The sequence below is a fragment of the Cavia porcellus genome, unplaced genomic scaffold, assembly GCF_034190915.1.
Source record: "Cavia porcellus strain 051 isolate PalLab524CR breed Dunkin Hartley unplaced genomic scaffold, mCavPor4.1 scaffold_9, whole genome shotgun sequence".
In the NCBI taxonomy this organism is placed as follows: domain Eukaryota; kingdom Metazoa; phylum Chordata; class Mammalia; order Rodentia; family Caviidae; genus Cavia; species Cavia porcellus.
In genome coordinates this window covers 62,694,264-62,712,881 of record NW_026947492.1, presented here as the reverse complement: position 1 = coordinate 62,712,881, position 18,618 = coordinate 62,694,264, and the positions used below count along the sequence as shown (strand labels likewise).

General features: G+C 43.9%; 1 protein-coding gene and 1 non-coding gene across 5 annotated transcripts in view; both read right to left on the bottom strand.

Moving 5' to 3' along the window:
- The window catches only part of Clpb (ClpB family mitochondrial disaggregase), a 158,536-nt gene extending 142,712 nt beyond the window's left edge, over nt 1–15,824 (bottom strand). The window contains exons 1-2 of one of the 4 annotated variants that reach the window (XM_063256559.1): nt 15,327–15,824; nt 12,230–12,281 (exon numbers count right to left, since the gene is read on the bottom strand). In XM_063256559.1, the coding sequence (XP_063112629.1) occupies nt 12,230–12,281; nt 15,327–15,726 (452 nt within the window). In that variant the 5' untranslated portion in view covers nt 15,727–15,824. The remainder of the gene's footprint in view (nt 1–12,229; nt 12,282–15,326) is intronic. The other 3 variants (XM_003463463.5, XM_005000740.4, XM_003463462.5) reach the window with 3 other exon arrangements.
- On the bottom strand, nt 8,894–9,018 carry LOC111755104 (small nucleolar RNA SNORA54). The gene has a single exon (XR_002789690.1). It is a non-coding gene; the product is annotated as a small nucleolar RNA SNORA54 (small nucleolar RNA).
- Nucleotides 15,825–18,618: the final 2,794 nt, after the last annotated feature.

The following is an 18,618-nucleotide window of genomic DNA, read 5'->3' as shown; positions in this document are numbered from 1 at the left end:
ACATTATACTATATGGCTCAGCCTTCAAGACCCATGAGATTCTGATTAAGAAAGACGAATACAGTGAACTACAATGAGAAAAGTGGATATTGTAGACTTTTGTGGGCCTTGGTTTAAATCAAGGCTCTATCAGGGACTTGCTGTGAGTTCTCAAGCAAGCACTAAATCTGCCTGGGCATTAAATTTTTCTCATCTGAATAACGGACATAACAATCTGTTCAGCAACACTGTTGGCACAAAATAATACACATAGCAGGTAGTTAATAAACACCAGCTATTTCTTTTTTTTTTTAAATTTTATTTAAGGAGGAAAAAAAAGCAGAGAAAGGGTACAAGTTATACAGATTTACAGAAAAAAATAAACAGTAGGAAATCACTAGTTAATGGATACATATTGTCATCTTAGAAATAATTGTTCAAGTCACAAAATTAAAGCTTGTAAAGTGGACATTCCAACAATGATACTGCAAACAGTTCTGTTCAATGATCCAATAAAACTCAGTGATATCATTTTCTATCTTATACACTTAAATATACCTGCAGTTATATCATTTAGAGCACTTTCTTTTCCTCTCTTTTGTACAATGACAATTACACATTTTGGGTTTTGTTACTTCCACAGTTCTTACTACTTTTTTGGAAGGGAGTAGAACCAAATGTGACATAACAGAACAGAGTCAATCAAATCAAAAAGGTGGACACAATAGATAATGTAAAAGCATAATACAAGGTGATCAACAATGGTTACCATAATGCCTCCCGCTATCTCTAATAGAATTGCCTATATTATCAGTTATAATAAAATTGAACAAAACAGTAAAGAAAAAAACCAACAAAACCAAAACATTGGAGACATTGTAGGTCTTCAAAAGTAGATAAAAGTCATCGAGAATGGGCATCATAATGAATCTATCTTCACAGCTATTGCCTAAACTTTCGAACACACCAGCTATTTCTATGAGTCAGGGTGAGCTTTCTGAAGGAGAAAGGGTTGGAGGTGGGCAAGGACACACAGACAGGATCTAAACAGACAGAGCAACAGGGTGGGCTGGAAGCACTACAATGGTTCACAAACAGTATACCTCTGGGACAGTAAGAGGCCCAGTGTGACTAGAATGGGGGCTCCTCTTGGGAGGGAGAGGCCAGACTTGGCTGGGGGGTTTGGGGACAAGTAGGTGAGAAGCGGAGTTGAGAACAGGATACATATGAGATTTGGACTTGACAGCTTATATTTAGAAACCTTGTGGATTATCCATAAGCCAGGCACCCTCACCCCCAACCATTTACACAATGCCTATGAAGAAAGTGGGACAGGCAGATTTTTCTGTGGCCTCCCAGCCTTCTTGTCAGCAGGATGAAGTGGCGGGCCGCTTTCTAAGTGGGCAACTTTGGGTAAGTCACTGAAGCAATCTGAGCTCCTTTTTCAACACCCATAAAGCAGGCTATGATATTTGCAAGACTGTTGAAAGGATGTAGTGACTAAAGCCTTGGACAGTGCCTAACACAAAAAAGGCATTCAATAAACACTAGCAGTAATATTAACAATGTTATTAAACATCAATAGTGTTAACAATATTATGAAAGTATTTCAACTAAAATATTGTTTTATGTTTTATATATATATACACAAAATAATATATATGAAATTATTAAGTAACACACTACAAACACTAATTTTTGAATACATGTAGGTCCTAAAAGAGAGGTTAAAACTAAGGATGTTAGGCTATGTATCTTTCTGCCCATCTTAATATTCATTTACCCTGTGTTCACCAGACTAGGGAGGTGGCTCTGAATGTTCACATTAAATGCTTCGAAATGTAGGTGGTGAAAACAATATACAGAAAATTCTCTCCAGTATCTTCATTAATTTTACTAATTAGGGGGAAATTTTGTGTAACAAAAAACAATCAATAATGCCAGCTACTACATACTGAGCCCCTGTTGTGTGCTAGGCATGGTACTATGAGGTTTGCACACAGTTCATTTAATCCTTACAGCAAGTTTGAGAGGTTGGTCAATCACAATCCCCACTTGGCAAGCTAAGCATCTAAGGCTTCTAGGCCAGACAACTTTTCTAAGGCTACAGGGTTAACAAATGGCATGGCTAAGATTCAAATCTTGTACTGTCAGACTCCAGAGTACTTGCTACTGATTCCTGCCAAAAGTCACTTGGAGACAATCACAAGGACAGGACCATGTATTGTCCTGGGAGGACTCTGAGCCTAGCAGCCTTACTCAAAAGTGAGAGAGAAGGAGGCAAGATGTAGAAGGGCCACATGGTTCAGAAGAGAGATTTTCTGAGAAGCCTCTCCCCACTTTTTTAAAAAGGAAAGGGACAAAATGGGAGCTGACAAGCAACCAACTGAAGTGAACACTGTAAGTTCAGTAACACATTAGCTTGTCTATTTTCAGTATTCTTGGAGTTCTCTCTGCCTCAGTTTCTAGGATAATTCCTTGGGAAACTATTCAATTGGCTTCAGCCTTGACAGGATTAGTGTTGCAGCTATCACTGAGCTGGGGTCTTAAGAGGCACAGCAGCTCTTGGACTGCAGCAAAGGTGCTAAGGAGAAAGACCCAGACAACTGCTCTGCTGCGGAGTCCTAGGGAATTACTGCTTAGAGGCCTATGCTGCCTTAAGGTGCAGGGCCATGCCAACAGGACAGGCAGGTACTCAGCCTGGTTCCTACTGTTGCTGATCCCATCACTGTGCCCACCCCCTTCAGCTGCCACTGCTACTGAAATAAAGACAAAGCTCTTCCACATGGCCTCTGATGCCTCGCCCAGCCTGTTTCCAGGCTCCTGGCACCTTCCTCTGGCCGCAGTTCACCAGCCTTTTCAGTCCCTCACACTTGCCAGGACTCCTCTCCCACAGGATTTTAGTAAGCAAAATTTACTTCTGCCAGGAAAGCTCTTCCCACCCTTTTTCACATAGGAAAAGCCATCTCACTCTTCACTTTGGAGCATGAGCACAGGCTCCCAGAGGAGGGGGTAACCTCACTGACGCAGGCTCTCACTTCTCTGTGTGGCTCCTTTGCAGCACCTGTCACAGTTGCAACTTCATATTTGCAGAATTAATCTCTGCCTAGGCTTTAAGTTCCATGAGGCAAGGCTTGACCACCCAGTACTGTACCCGAAATGGCAGGTGATATTAGCTGCATGAATTAACTGAACTACTTAATTTTTACTTGTTAATTTTTCAAAGGGAAGTCAGCCTTTAGAGATTATGACCGTGACCGTGATAGTAAAATTTGCTTAATGCTTTCCCATTTACAAAATAATTTCAAAAAGGTATTCAGTAAGTCATTGTTAACTGTTTAAAGGCACAGTACTGAACAATATGGCAGTGGTACCAAGGCTTCCCAAACTCTCCTTTTTTTTTTTGGTAGGGGGATGGAACACATGAACTTGCACTTGCCGAGCAGGCACTTAAACTACTAAGCTAAACCCCTGGGCTTTCTGAACTCTCCTGTGAGAGACAAAGAAACAGGTAACTCACACCAAGAGGGGGTGATAAGTGCTCTCGTTGAGGCAGGACAGGTGCTAGGGAAACCTACAGCTCTGTGGATGTGAGAACAATGACTCAAAGCCCAAGTAATTTTCCAGACAAGTTCACATTCCTGGAACTCTCAAGAGATTCTGTGAGGGTAATCAGACAGGTAATATCAAAGAGACTGTATAGTGAAAGCCTCTGAGGAAGCTGAGACTCATCCAAGACCACACAGCCAGAAGCCGATGGCCAACACTGGAGGCGAAGCTGGACATCTTGCTTCCCACAGCCCTAGCTGCAGGGTCTGGCTGTTCTTTGCTCCTGAGCTCAGCCAAACACAGGACTCTGTTGGGCTGCTGTTCCACAACTCATCTACCTAAAAAGTGCAGGTAAAGCTGCTAATCTTATCTTCCCCAAGAAAAGACTCAGCAAGACTCAGCAAGAAAAAACTCAGCCCTGGGCGCTACATAACTGCTGCAAGGCGAAGGTCTACCTGAGCAATACTGGGGTTTCAGTGTGTGATCTGAACCCTTCCAGAGGGGCTCTGTAGAGCTTAACACTGGATTGTATTTAAAGTTTCACTGGAAACCTTGTTAACAAGATTTGGAAAAAAAGATCCAATGACAATACTCACACAGCCAGTGTGTAACTGTGATAAAAGCAGAACCCAGGTCTTCTAGTTTTTGAAACTCTTATATTCTTGTTGTAATATTAGGCTGCCTTCCAACATTCTGGCATTCAAAAACCTTAGAATTAAGAAAACTGATATAATCAGCTGGGCATGGTGGTGCATGCCTGTCATCTCAGCACTAGGGAGGCTAAGGCAGGAAGATGGCAATAAGTTTGAGGCCCGCTTGAGCTGCATAGAAGTCCCTGTCTCAAAGAAACAAAAACAAAATCTAATAATCTTAAGGAGCTCTAACTGTAAGCATCAAATTACAGGAAGTAATGTCCATTAAACCTTGATCTCTGGTCTAAGATAAGGGTTTTGGTTCAATTCAGTGCAAGCCACAGGGCTATCTACATATTTGCTGGTTAAGAGAGCTGGATATTTTGGTTGATCTGATCCCATCATTAATATCTTCCTATCCTGCCAAAATGATACAACAATCGATAACAGACAAGCTCTCCAAGGCCATGAGACAGCCAAATGTATTTAACAGCTAGGGCTTTTGTTAATTAGATAAAATTCCTGGATCAATGTGTAGAACATTTACCTATGCTGTAGCTAAACACATTCTGGACACCTCAATCCTGGCACATGGACAGCAAATGCCTCAAGCTGAGGCATCCAGGGACAAGAACTAAACCAATGATTCATGCAAAGTTAGAATAAATGTGTTTACCCCTAACAAAGCCAAACCCTATCTTTTTTCCTAAAGAACAAATCAAATTTCTTTTTTTCCACAGCCATCTAGTAAATCAGTTTGGGCTGGCATGAAGGCCTTTATTTACTACAACTATCAAACCAGAAATCAAAATAGGACACAAAATAATCTCCTTACTGACCACTGAGATTTATTTTAGAGAGACACCATGATATATACAGTGGGAAGAGTTAAAAAGAACCATACATCCAATCACCTACTTGCCATTTCTACTTGAATATCTCACTGGTATGTTAAATTCAACATGTTTAAAATTGAACTCCTAACTTTTTACTTCCAACTCAGTCTTCTTCCAGGATCCACATCTCAGTGAATGGCAATACCATCTATACAGATGACCAAGTGAAAAATTAAAATTCCCGAACATTTACCTCCCTTGTTAATTAATCTAATCCCATGCATTCATCCAAAATTCGTTTATTAAATATTTATTGTGTATCAGGCATTGTACAAGACATGGATACTGACCCAACCATCTTCAAGACCTGTCCAGATTACTTCCTTCATCTCAGATACAAACATCTTAGTCCAAGTCACACCATCCCTCTGGATGCTTTCCAGTCAGTCTTCCTGTGCCAACCACAGCTCTCTACCAATGTGCTCTCCAACAGGCACCCAGAATGATGTTTTAAAACTATAATCCAGCCAGGTGTTGCAGCATATCTCCATAAATCCCAGCTCTAGGAGGCTATGGCAAGAGGATCCTGAGTTTGAGGCTAGCCAGGCCTGCAAAGAGTTCAAGGCCAATCTGAGCGGGGCAGGTGATTCATGCCTACAATCTTGGCCCTCTGGGAGGCTGAAGCAGGAGGACCGCAAGTGAGAGCTTGGCCTGAGCAACTTAGCGACATAGCAAGACTTTGTCTCAAAATATAAAATAGGTTTGTGTCCACCCAGAGATGCTCCCATTAAATAAATAAATAAATTTAAGAGTTTGTGCGCACCCAGAGATGCTCCCCATTGAATAAATAACATTTAAAAAATAAGGTAAATAAGTAATAAAAATAAAGGTGCTGGGGATATGGATCAATATGAAGGTCCAAGGTTCAATTCGTTCATATCAAAAATAAGTCAATGAAATCATAATCTAATCATGCCTATTAAAGTCTCCTTTGTACACACACACTGGCTTAAAACTGCTCAATAGCTGCCTGCTGCTCTTAAGAAAAAAAAGTTACTATTTTAATAAAAGTTGTTAATAAAAATTGTTAATGTGTTGTGGTCCTTGCTTAACTCTCCAGCTTCACATCCTACCATCTGTCCCTCTGCCCTCCAGAGCTGGCCCAGATCCTCTCTCCATCCCATCTCTCCACATCTTTTCTTGTCAGGGTTTTCTATCTACTCTTCTCCCTAACTGAACTTTCTTCCATCCTCCCTTCTCTTCATCCTTCAGAATTCACCTCACTCTCACTTACTCAGAGGCTTTGCCATACTGATAAATGCCTGTGCCTCCAGCCCTTTCACATTCTAACTTAGGTTCCCTAATATTTTTGGTACCGGGGCTTGAACTCATGACCTTGAGCTTGCCAGGCAGGCACTTAAGCCACTGAGCTAAATCCCTGGCCCTCCCCAATATTTTGAACTCTATTTTTGAAAAAAAAATGTTTTGAGAGAAAAAAGTTCTGAGATATAACTTATGAATCATGTATTTCACCCATTTAAAGGTGTGTAATTCTGTAGTTTTTAGTATATCCACAGTTTTGCAAACACAACTACAATCTAACTCCAGAAGATTTTCATCACACCAGAAAGTACCCATGGACTCATAAGAAGGGTATCATATAATACATGACTGTTACAGTTGGAATACTTGTGCAACTTCCCCAGTTCACGCTGAAACCTACTTCCCGAAGTAGTTTTTAGAGGTGGGAGTGATTATCAGGTCATGAAAGAGACACCTTTATGGATGGGATTAGCAACTTTATGAAAGAAACTTTAGGGAGCGCCTTCATACTGGTAGACAGAGAAATGGCCATTTATGAATCAAGACTTCACTACGTATCTACTAAAGCTCTGATCCAAGACTTTCCAGCCTCCAGTCCTGTGAGAAATACATTTCTAGTGTTTATGTGTTATCTATTTGGACCTAAAATGTCCCTCAAAAGGTTCATTCATTCAGAGCGGAGCTTTGGAAACTAACTATACCATAATCTGACAGCATTATAAGGAGGGGATAGGAAATGTAAATAGCAAGGCCTTGTTCAAGGTCTTGGGGGGGTGACCTTGGGGACCATACCTTCTTCTCTGTTTCCTGGCTGCCATGAGGTAGCAGGCTCTTTGGCCACACACTCCTACCATCATGAGGCTCTCCCACACTCACGCCCGATGGAGCTAGCTGACCAGGGACTAAAACCTCTGAAACTATGAGCTGAAATAAACATTTCCTCTTTGTGTTGATTTTCTCAGGTATTCTGTCACAGTGATAGAAAGCTGTCTAACATAAGTCACCCAATCTATGGCACTGTTATAATAGCTCAGACTTAAAACTAGACTTCTGTGACTGGCTTCTTTCATTTAGATTTCAGTTCATACATACTGTAGCATATCAGTACTTCCTTCCTTGGAATAGTGAAATGATATTCTAATGTATGGCTCAATCATATTTTTATTTGGCCATCACTTAATGGACTGACACTGAGGTTGCTTCTACTTTCTTGGCTATTTTGATTAATGATGCTATGAACATTTATGTACATATTTTTATTTTTCTGGATAAATACCAGGAATTGACTTGCTGGGTAATAAGATAACTCTATGTTTAACATCTGAAGAACTCCCAAGCTGTTTTCAAAAGCGGCAACACCATTTTACACCCTCTCTGGCAATGCTCGAGGTTTCCTATTTCTTCATGTCCTCAAGACTTGCTGTTATCAGTCTCCTCGCTGTCATAATGAATTTGGAGTGGCATTTCACTGGAGTTTTGATCTGTATTTTCCTGAATAATGATACTGAGCATCTTTTAAAGTGCTTCCTTGGAGAAATGGCTACACAGATCCTTCACCCATTTTACAGTTAGATCATCTTTTTTACTGTTGAGTATGAGTTCTTTACATATTTTGGATAAAAGTCCCTTATCAGATACATGACTTGCAAAATATTCTCTTTTCATGTTAATAGTGTTCTTTAAAGCACAAAAGTTTTTAATGTTGTTCAAGTTTTCTATTTTTCTTTAGTGCTTTGTGCTTTTGGTGTCTTACCTAAGAAGGCTTTGCCTAAGCCAAAATGACAAAGATTTACTTCTATGTTTTCTTCTAAGAGTTTTATTGTGTTAGTACTTACATTTAGGTCCATGAATCATTTTTGGATTAATTTTTATGTATGGTGTCAGGTGAGAGCCTGTGGTCTTTTGCACATGACTATGCACTTGCCCCAGCACCACTTGCCACAAAGACAAACTGTACTTTTGAAGTACGTAATTTTACTTCCATAAATATTCATCTGGCTCCCACTTTGACCATAAATACCAAAAGGGCAAGGACTATGTCAGTCATTTTCACTGTATCTTCAGTACTCAGCCACTGGCTAGCTCTTAAGCACTCATTACTACTGGGTGAGTGAATAATTATTAGTAACAATAACTTCACATTGCACCAATTGTAAGTAGCACCATCTCCACATTACTAGGACAAATTGGGCAGGTTCTCAATTTTTGATTCATGTATTCATTCCTGGCCAAGGGAGCTATGAGCTCCTCTAGGGCAGAAACTAGTTCTTCTTGCTCACTGTGTTGCTATGCTCCCTCCCCAAATCACCTCAGGGCCAGGCCACAGAGAATAGGCTGGAAAGATGGACAACTGAAGGAGGTTCATTAGTATTCCCCAAGACAAGGTCTCCTACCTACCTCTATGCCCTTTGGCCTCAAATTCTGATCCAGAGATACAAACAATGTAACATCTCCCTCCCCTCACACAGTCTGGGCTGCCACTTCCCTGGTGCTAATATTCATACTATTCCTTTTACCTGGAATGTCTTCTTGCCCTATTGTTAAAATATATATATATATATATTATTTTTTTTCATTTGTCTCCAATTCCTGAAACTGAAAGACACTAGTGTCAGCCAGTCACGTGTCATTGGAATTTCTGTGGCACTAGAATGGAACCCATTAGCTACAACCAAGTTAAAAGGTTACGAGTAGTGCCAGCCTACCTATATTTTAAGCCTCTGATCAGTGTTATTTCCTCAGGGACCCCCAGGATCATTTTCCTGATCCCTCTGGCTAGTCAGGGGCATCTTCTGGGCTCCTGCAGCACTCTTCTGTCTCCAACATCAACCACGCTGTTGCCATAGTCTACCCAGACTGTCATCGAGGGCAAGGATCATGCCTGCTCAGGTGTCTGCGTGCTAAGGAAAGGACTCAGCACATGGCAGGTGCTCGGTGAATGTTTGTCAAATAAACAAATGAATCCTGGAGAGAAATCAGACAGCAGAGTCTGAGACTGATACCACTAGGTTTCCTTCATTAAAGACGGGGCAGATGAATGAGTTAGCCACTTAGCAGAGGCCCAGCTCTCTGTGGGGAGAATGAAGACGGGCAGAAGTGTCGTCTTTCACAGGTCTGATGTAAAGGAAATGTGATCACCACAGGAGAACAGATATTACTTTTCTCATCCTGCTGGTCCTCACTTGGCTCAGCCTGAACCGGGACAGATGTGCTGAGTTACCCTGTGCCCTCTGTCTCGGGTGAGCAGTTCTTCAGACTCCAGTGTTGACTGAGCTGAGGAGCAAATCCACCTCCTCATGCTGCCAAGAGGCAGGACACAGGCCAGACTTCCACTTCTGAAGAGCCAGGACTGGATGGGCTCTGAAGGCTTAAGTGCCTCAGAAGGGAGGAAATGACCACACAAAGATGGAAGAAAGGATGGACAGAGATACCCAGCCTCCCTGTGATGCAGCCAGTGTGAATATGAAAAGATACTGGACTGTCAGCATCTGGTACACTGAAGTCAGTAAGGCCAACATGTGCCCTTATGCTGGGGAATGAGGTAAGAGTCAGGGGGCACGAGACTCCAGAGAGGCACACAGTCCAGTGATTGAAGGTGAAATGTGAAGCACAGTGTGTGGTGAGTGGCAGACCCTGCCCTCCTTTTGGCCAGATCGTCCACCACACACGCACAGAAAGCAAGTCCACAGTGCCCACACATCAGAGCCAATGTCCAAGCTGCTGGCTTGCTGGTCTCACACTCTGTGGGGATGCCAGCTCTGTTCCGGATTGTTTCAGAGTGTGAACCTTACTGGGATCCCTGTGTGGTCCTCAGTCCTGACACTGAGCCCTACCTCTCCAAACTAACCTCCAACTTCTCTTCCAAAAGATCCTCTTCCTACCGCAAGGCTGGCATGGCCCTTCCTAGAGGACTCTCATACCCTGCCAGATTAGAAGGGCAGGGGAGATCACACCCAACAGAAAGGCTTCACAGGGAGGCAGCACCTGTGCTGAGCCTAGCAGGCAGACGAGCGCAAAGCCGGTGATGAGTGCAAAGCACAGAGGTGGCCTGTGTGGAGGGTCTGCATCCACCGCTCTGCCACTGTGGAATTCAGGATGTCCTAGACGCAGGGTGGCGCGATTCCCTGGGATGAGCCTCAGGCTGCTATATTTCCCTATTCAGGTCTTTCTTACCTTGAATCTGTCTTACTGAAAGTCAACAAATCTGCCTTCAGAGCTGCCTCTTCCCCATTCAGTTCATCCCTCACTGCTCTGAAACGCAGCCCTAACCACATCATTCATCTGCTCATAAACAGCCCTGGCAGGCCATGCAGATCCCAGCCCCTCTTTCCCCACACCCCGCACAGGTTCTGTCTCAGCAGCATCAACTGCTCCCCACACAAAGCCAGCCAGCCTCACCATCGCTTTTGCCCAGTGTCTTCATGCTGTGGTTCTGTATGAGATAGGGCTGAGGGAAGAGAACGTGCTTCAATCACCTTGGATTTTATAAAAGATCCCTTTATTTAGATGTAGCCAAGGGAGTCATGATGATCAAAGGAGAAGAGGCAGGAGAAAAGCAGCCTAGAGACTTGAGACATACACAGGAAGAGTCCACAGACACCATCCACATCAGCAAGAATGAAGAATCATTACGATTCTCTTGGGTCATACATATACTTTTTCTATCCTTTGGGCAGGTGTTTGGTTGCCATTAGAAAAGTGTATATTAAAATAACACCTGAGAACTCAATGACCTCGGGGAAGAATCAGCCTTCCCAAGTGATGGAAAGGTGCTGCTTAGTAAATGCACTGCCTAGGCTGTGCCAAGAGCCTGGCAGGGAGCAACAGGTATGCTCAGGGGCAGCAAGGCCCAGTTCCTGCCTCCTCACTCCTTGTAATTCAGCAGAGTAAAGCAAGGCTCATCTGTTTCTGGGGCAATGAAGATGCCACACACAGCCTGCAGTTATGAATGGCTCTTATAACAGCAAGATGACATCTGTGCTTGGTTTTTTTAAGATGCATCATTGCATGTTTATTAAACTATTGCTCCATCATATTTATTTGGCTACAAAACAACTCCCAGCCCATACTTCCCAAAAGTGGTTTATTAAAAACTAAGCCTTGAACATTAATACTCAAAAGCACCCTTGAGAATCAATAATAATGCTGCAGATAAAATGAAAGGGAATCAAAGCAGTAAGTCTTAGTGGGGCTGTGGCTGCCTTTCAACACTTTCTTGCATGTTTAAGCAGCTAGAGTGGGGAAGAGCCCTAAGGATTCATGACACCCCAAACACCTGACTTCTGTCTAAAATGTGGCTGTGATGGCAGTGATGGGGCTGTCTTATAGCCACTTACATCTATTCAAGGGGCCAAGGGAGGCCCAGTGAAGGGTCTATAATTTCTCTAATCAATAACCCTTAGCTAATACTGTATGCTGGTCTGGCCTTAGCGTCCATCCTGGACTCTATCCTACTTCTGGCACCAGGCTGAGTCCTGCTCCTGCTCAAGAACAAACCTGAAATCCTACCACAGTGGTATGTGGAACCAGCCAAGCCTATGAGACTACAGAACTACAGTCTGTCCCTGCTGAGGGGCCAGTATGAGCCCCCAGGCACCCCAGAGCACCTCTAACACAGGCTCTCTTCCAGTACCCTCTTAAATCTCCAAGCCTTACCTGGGGTACCCACACAGCAAGCAGTAACATGGCCACTTCCACAAAGAAACAATAGGAAAATTCGGAGAAAAATCACAAGTTTTGGAAAGGACTCCAAACCATCCTAGCTGGAGATTCATGGATATTTGGGAGCTGTCTCCCTGAGATATGTAAAAGTTGACCTGGGTCAAAGGAGCCCAGGTAACTGTGCAACTATAGAGAATTCCCAGGGATCATTTCTCACGTTAGTCCTCCAAGGTAGGGGTCAGCACTCACCTGTTGAGTTCTTGTATATTGTTGGTGCGGGCAGCTTCCATCAGGGCTGCATCTAGGGAGAGATGGATACTGGTCAGATCCATGGCCAGGACCTACCCCTCAGGGCTGCTCGAAGGGCCCACTAAGCAATGGAAGTACTTCAGAAACACAGGCTTTACCAAGGGAACCAATGTCAAAGGCGACTCACTGTTCCCTCCTCATGTGGTGTCCACCGTTAACAGCCTGACTTCTATCCTTTCTCTAGCAGACCCCAAACTTTCCACTTCTCTCACTGTGCAGGGACCCAGGTGAAGTACTAATGCCTCATCTCACCTGTGGTGAACACCCACTGTGCAGTTCCCCGCCTGTCATAAACTTCAAAGCTCTGTGCATATTTTATCTTAACTATTAACCATTCCCTGACCTGGTCCCATGCTCTCTGATTCTACTTTTTTAGCCTGGTTTTAGCCTGATTTTGAATCCTGATGTCACAGGTCACAAGCCCAAAGGGAAAGAAAGGATAGAGTGTGGCAGGCAGCAATGTGAACCTCTCTAGGAACAGAGCCACCTTCCGTCAGGAGTTAAGACCTGCCTGGCTGCAATTCACGCTGCCAACCTACCACCATGTGACTGTGGTGGCCCTTTCCCTCTCAACTACTGCTTCCTGGACCTCTGCTTCCTATCAAGCAGAGACAATGGTCCTAGCTCTGCCAGACTAACAAGAATTCTGAAGAGATGAAACGGTGGCTGAAAAATTTGTAAATTCTCCAGTCCCACGCACAGAGAAGGGAGACCCACGGTAGAGGAATTAGCAGGCCTAGTGGAAAACCAGTACCAAGCCTGGCTTTTCTGGCCTAGGCAGCTGGTCTGCTGGCACCACCTTGTGGCTACAAAGAAAAACCACCACCTTTGGAAAAAGGTCACAGCAAGAGCACAATTCTCTCACAGTTAAATACAAAGCAACTGTGTCCAGATTGGTTCTGAGCTACATTGTTGGATACTGGACTGACTGCCTCCCAGCCTGGCTCCAGGGAGCTCTTGGTCCAGCTACAAGCCTCGTACAGTGAGACATGAGAGAAGGCACCAGTGGCAGGACAGACAGTCCCAACGCCACTTGCTAACACCTAGACACTTGCTAACACCCAGTCTCCCGAGTCTCAGTTTCCCTATCTTCATAACAGGGATAAGACACCACCATGAAAATGAAAACCAGTTCTGTTCAGACTTTGGCGCCTCCACTCTGCCTCCTGCTGGACCCACAGCCAGGCCTTCCCTACTTCACCAACTGCTCTCCCAGCACACAGCCCCCAGCTGCAAAGGGACCTCCCTTCCTCACAGACAGCTCAACCCATTCTCCCGACACTGCAGATAAAAAAGTGGCTTCTGAAGGTCCTCGAGTGAGGAATGAGCCGACATTGAGCCAGGACCTCCTGGTTCTTGAAGGTCAAGTTGACACACAGGTTAGCTTGAATTCAGAGGGTAGAACCAGTCATGCCTATTAGACAACCAGTCATTGTCTATTTTAGGAAGTACACCCTGGTCTTCTTGCTGAAATTCACATGCTACAAAGAAAGTTCAGCCTGGAGCCCCCAGGAGCCTTAGGTAGCACTTGGGACACCTTTTTCCAGTGATGCACACACAGGACATTCCCTATCATGAACCTTTCATGACTCTCCACTACCTACAGGAGAAATTTCCCAAACCCTGCTGCATGGCATGCAGGCCCCGTTCTGTCAGCTCCCCCCACCTCCACTATCCACTGTGCTACCCCTATGCACACTAGGCTGACTAAAGGCTCTATATGAAACAAAATTTACTTCTACTTAATAAGTACCTACTAAGTTCTTGACGCTGCAGATGTACTTCCTGTTCCCTCAGAGCTCACAATGTCACTCTCCTTTTATCCCTTGCTTCACCTTTCAAGGGGCTCCAATCCTTAAGGCAGACTTTCCGACCTTGCTGACCTCTACCTTTCCTACAGCACACAGCACCACTCACCAGCCCTGCATGCCCACCTGCCTGCACTGTCCCCTCCACCGACTTAGGACTCCCAGATACCTAGCTTGAGACTAGGCACACAGAAGGTATCCAAAACACGACTGAAAATTACAGAATGACAGAAAGCACAAGCCAGCAGTGCCCTTAGAGTCTATTTCAATGCCCTCATTCTGCAGAGAGAAAACAAGGCCAGTGAAAGAGCACGAGTCAAAACTCACAGTGAGGAGTTAAACACAGAACCAAAACAAGATCCTCCGTGTCCTCATTCACTGCTCAAAGCCTCATCCCATTGAATAAATAAAGAGAAGTCAAGGCAGTCCATTTGCTCCAAAGTCTGAGAGCCTGGGATGCACGGAATCCAAGGACACCACGCTTCAGTGTGGTGCTTAAGAACAGCTGAGAACCTAAGTGCTTGAGCGCACACAAGCCACACAAGTCTGGTTCTTTGCTCAGTCTCTTAGCTCAGCTTCTTGCACCCAGCTGAGAGGCCAGCTGGGTCAGCCACCCCTCTTGCCCCAACTGCTTTGGGTCTCCAGGGATCTAACTTCCTTTTGCTAACTGCTTCATAAGGCAAGATCATCTCAAGCCTAAGACCAGACACTGCAAAACTCTGGGAGATTGACAGATACAGGCCACTGAACTACAAGAGGGGTCCAAATAACAGTGTTGTAAGACTACTGAGAAATCACCCCTTGCCCTATAAGAAGTGGGGAAATGGAGACCAGAGAAGCAAGGGGTCAACTTGGCACTGGAACCAAGTCTTCTTTCCTGAGGTCACTGTATATAGGCAATTTTTCTAAGCCATTAAAACTACCTGCGGCTTATGGGAAACCACTTTAAAAAGGAAAACCCCAGGCAGGTTAGTAGAACAGAAAAGGATTATGCTGTAATTACATCTGTCGTCCAATATTCTCACTGTACAGTAGAAAAAGTGAAACCCAGAGAGAGAAGACTGACTTGTACAGGAGAGTATACACCTAGGTTAGCTCTTCAGGGTAACGTCTTGCCCCAGAACAAACATCTGGTCTCTCCAAGACTGACGTTATGAAGGTCTAAATTTTTAAGTACCCCACTCCTCCCGCCTCTCTCCCTCTAAAATCCAGATTGGTTCCATAATCACCCTTGTCGGACGGATTCTTGCTATAGCAGTGAACCACCAGCGCCGTGGCGAGGGCCCACACGCCCAGTCCAGCTGGGTTGGAGAACCCATTCCAGTTGTCCTGTCCTGGGACTATTTCTTCAGGACTAGGAAGGTGCCCCGACGTGGGGGTAGTCAAGCACTGGGTCTTGGTGCGTCCTCCCTGGCGCCCCCAGGTGGCAGCCCCTCGTCCGAGAAGCAAGGCCAAAGATGTTCCACGGTGCCCCCCGGCGGTCGCTCTCAGCCACTGCAGCTCCCCGCGGTCTTCAGAGATTATGGTCCGGCTGGAGGCAATTCCACGGCTCTGGATCGACGAAGCCCTGAGTAGCCGGAGGAGGTTCCGCGGCGCCGGCGCGCTTCTCAACACCAAGGATCCCAACATCGTGACACCTGCTTCCGTAACCCCGAGGTGCCGGCCCCTGTGTTGGCCACGACCAACATGGCTGCCGCGGCGCGTTCGAAGACGCCGGGAAAGGGGCGGGACTGCGCACTACCTCACGGGAGTGGTAGTCCACGGCCCTAGATCTTTCCGCAGTTGTAGAACAAATAAACTACACTTCCTAGAAGGCTGCAGGGTAGCGTCACAATGGACGCTGGTTTAGCCCGGGGCATGTTGGGAAATGGAGTTTAGATGGAGGGGCGTAGAGAGAAGGAAAACGCTATGGCGGGGTGTGGCAATTAAAGATGCCAATTCCAGAGCCTCTTTACTATTTTAGATAAAATACGCAACACAATTTCTGACCAGTGTAATTTAACTAAGGATCTTCTACAGAGGCATATTATGAAAGCTATACTTATTTCTTTTAGTTCATTTCTCATTTCAGCCTGGGACAGCTTTTTAAAAATGCCTAGGGTAACCGTTGCACCTGAAATACAAATATCGTTTATTTTCCTACGCAGACTTACCTTTGGTTGAAAAGTTGACTCCTGCACTTACTTGTTACTTACGTCTCCTTTTGCAGGCTGAACCCAAGACCTCATGCATACTAGGAAAGTGCTCTACTATTGAGCTACATCTTCAGCCCTTTTTACAGGGTCTTAATAAAAGTTCCTCAGTCTGGCATCAAACTTGATCCTTTTGCCTCAGCTTGCCAAGTAGCTGGAATTACAGGCGCGTTCCACCTGTGTTATTTTGAGAGCACTTTCACTTGGGTTATCTCTTGGGATTCTAGTGGCAGCTGTCTGTTATCCTCTTTCACAGCCAAGGGAATTTAAATTTAAAGGTGCAATGTTCTGTTCCTTAATTGCCTGGAGTAAGACTCCCGCCTTCTGACTTCAAGTTCACACTTCCCATGAATTCCTGCACCACAGCCTCACTCCCTTCATTCCAGATTTAACCCTCAGTAGGCAAAGAAGAAAGGTCTTTTTTTTTTTTTTTTTTTTTTTTTTTGTGCCAGTCCTATCTCTTGGTCCTGCGCGTCCTTTAGGTATGCTTTTACGTCACATTATTGGAACTCTTTATAACCATTCCAGTTAAAATAGTGACCCAACCCACCTCATCTTTCTTATCCTACCTAATTTTTCTTTCCTATATTTATCACTACCTGACATACTAAACATTTTATTGTATTTTTTTTTCAAGATAGTGTGAGCCCCATGAAACAGGGACTCCCCCCCACACACACACACATACTTTTATAACACTAGCATCTGAGACAATATTTGGAACAAGAGAGGCAATCAAATATGTCTTCAAGGAATAGGTTACTCTCATTTTATTAGCATGGAGGAACTGAATGTGAGTCTTGGTTTTCAGATAGACCTAGATTTTAGTTTTGATTCTTACATTTACCATATATGTGAACTTGGACAAACTTCCCCTGATAGTTAATTTCCTCATTATTATCAAAGATAGTAATTTTTACCCTTTGTGATTACATTAAATGAGATAATGTGTAGAAAGCCCCTAATAACTGTCTCTAGAAACGACAGCTTTAATTGTCTTCTATCCTTTGGGGGTTCATTGCATTTCCTACTCTAAATTTCCTTAGGGGAGAATTGGTTCTTCTTATTTCCCCATGCCTTAGCAAGGCACATGACAATAGTAGTTGAATGAATGAATGTTTTTTAGTTTTCAATAGCCAAAGCTGCTGATCTTTCTATTTTAAGAGATTTCCCACCCCATACAGCTTCAGCCTCTCTGTACTTCTGTCTCTCAACTGAGGACGTGAACAACAATCTCTGAGCTCCCACTACTGGTAGATCACAAAATAAAATGCATCTTACTGTGCACAGTTCAAACCCCCTTGCTGCAGACACAACCCAGGGCCCTTTTAACATGGACTGCGTAATTGTCAAGTGTGTATTTATCCACTGATTAATTTGTTTTTCACAGAAATTATCTGTGAGGGGCATAAGGAAGATATTAATTACTCTCAATAGTAGTTAGGGATACTGGGTAAGATTAAATTTCAATGTCTAAGTGGGATATAATGGAAACGCCTATTGGAATCATGAAGGGTATTGGGTGAAATTAAGTCATCAACAACCACTCTGAAAACCTTTGGGTCCAGTGCTAGCATTAAAAAGTCTTTACCTCATAACAACTTCTCTTTGGTTTGCTCAGCAAGCAGAGATTAATGTTAGATTCTACTTACCCTGCCATGGCCACGTGCTTCACTATTGTGTTGGGGGAGAGAGAAGCTGATCTTCATTTAGTTTGTACTGAGGTGACAGGTAGATACGGGAGTGGGGTTCAGGAGCAAGCAGATAGTGAAGAATCACTGAAGTTGTGGCTAATTCTGGCATGGAATTGGAGGCCATTCTGTGCAGGTTTCAGAAGAAAACACTTTTCTTGAAAGCCACACACACACACACACACACACACACACACGTACACACACACACATGCCCACATGCACACTACATTTTGAAACATGTAGACTATGGAGGAATTTTTCACTGTGGAGAAAGAAGTTACAAATAAGAAAAGTGAGAAAGCTAAAATGAACTTCATGGTATTGGATTGGAAATACAGGTATTAATATAAAACTCATGGCCTTTAAATATATAGACAGATAATACAAAATATAATTTTTTTCTTTTCAAATTTATTTTGTTTATTTTGTCTTTTTGAGACAGGGTCTCACTGCAGTTCAGGCTGACCTTGAGTTTACTTTGTAGTTCGGGCTGATCTGGAAATCACAACGATCCTCCTGCTTCAGCCTCCCTAGTGTGGGATTATAGATGTGTGCTACCACATAGGGCTATTTTATTTTAAAGAGAAAAAATAAAATTTCAAAACACAATTAGGGAGTAACAATGGTATACACAT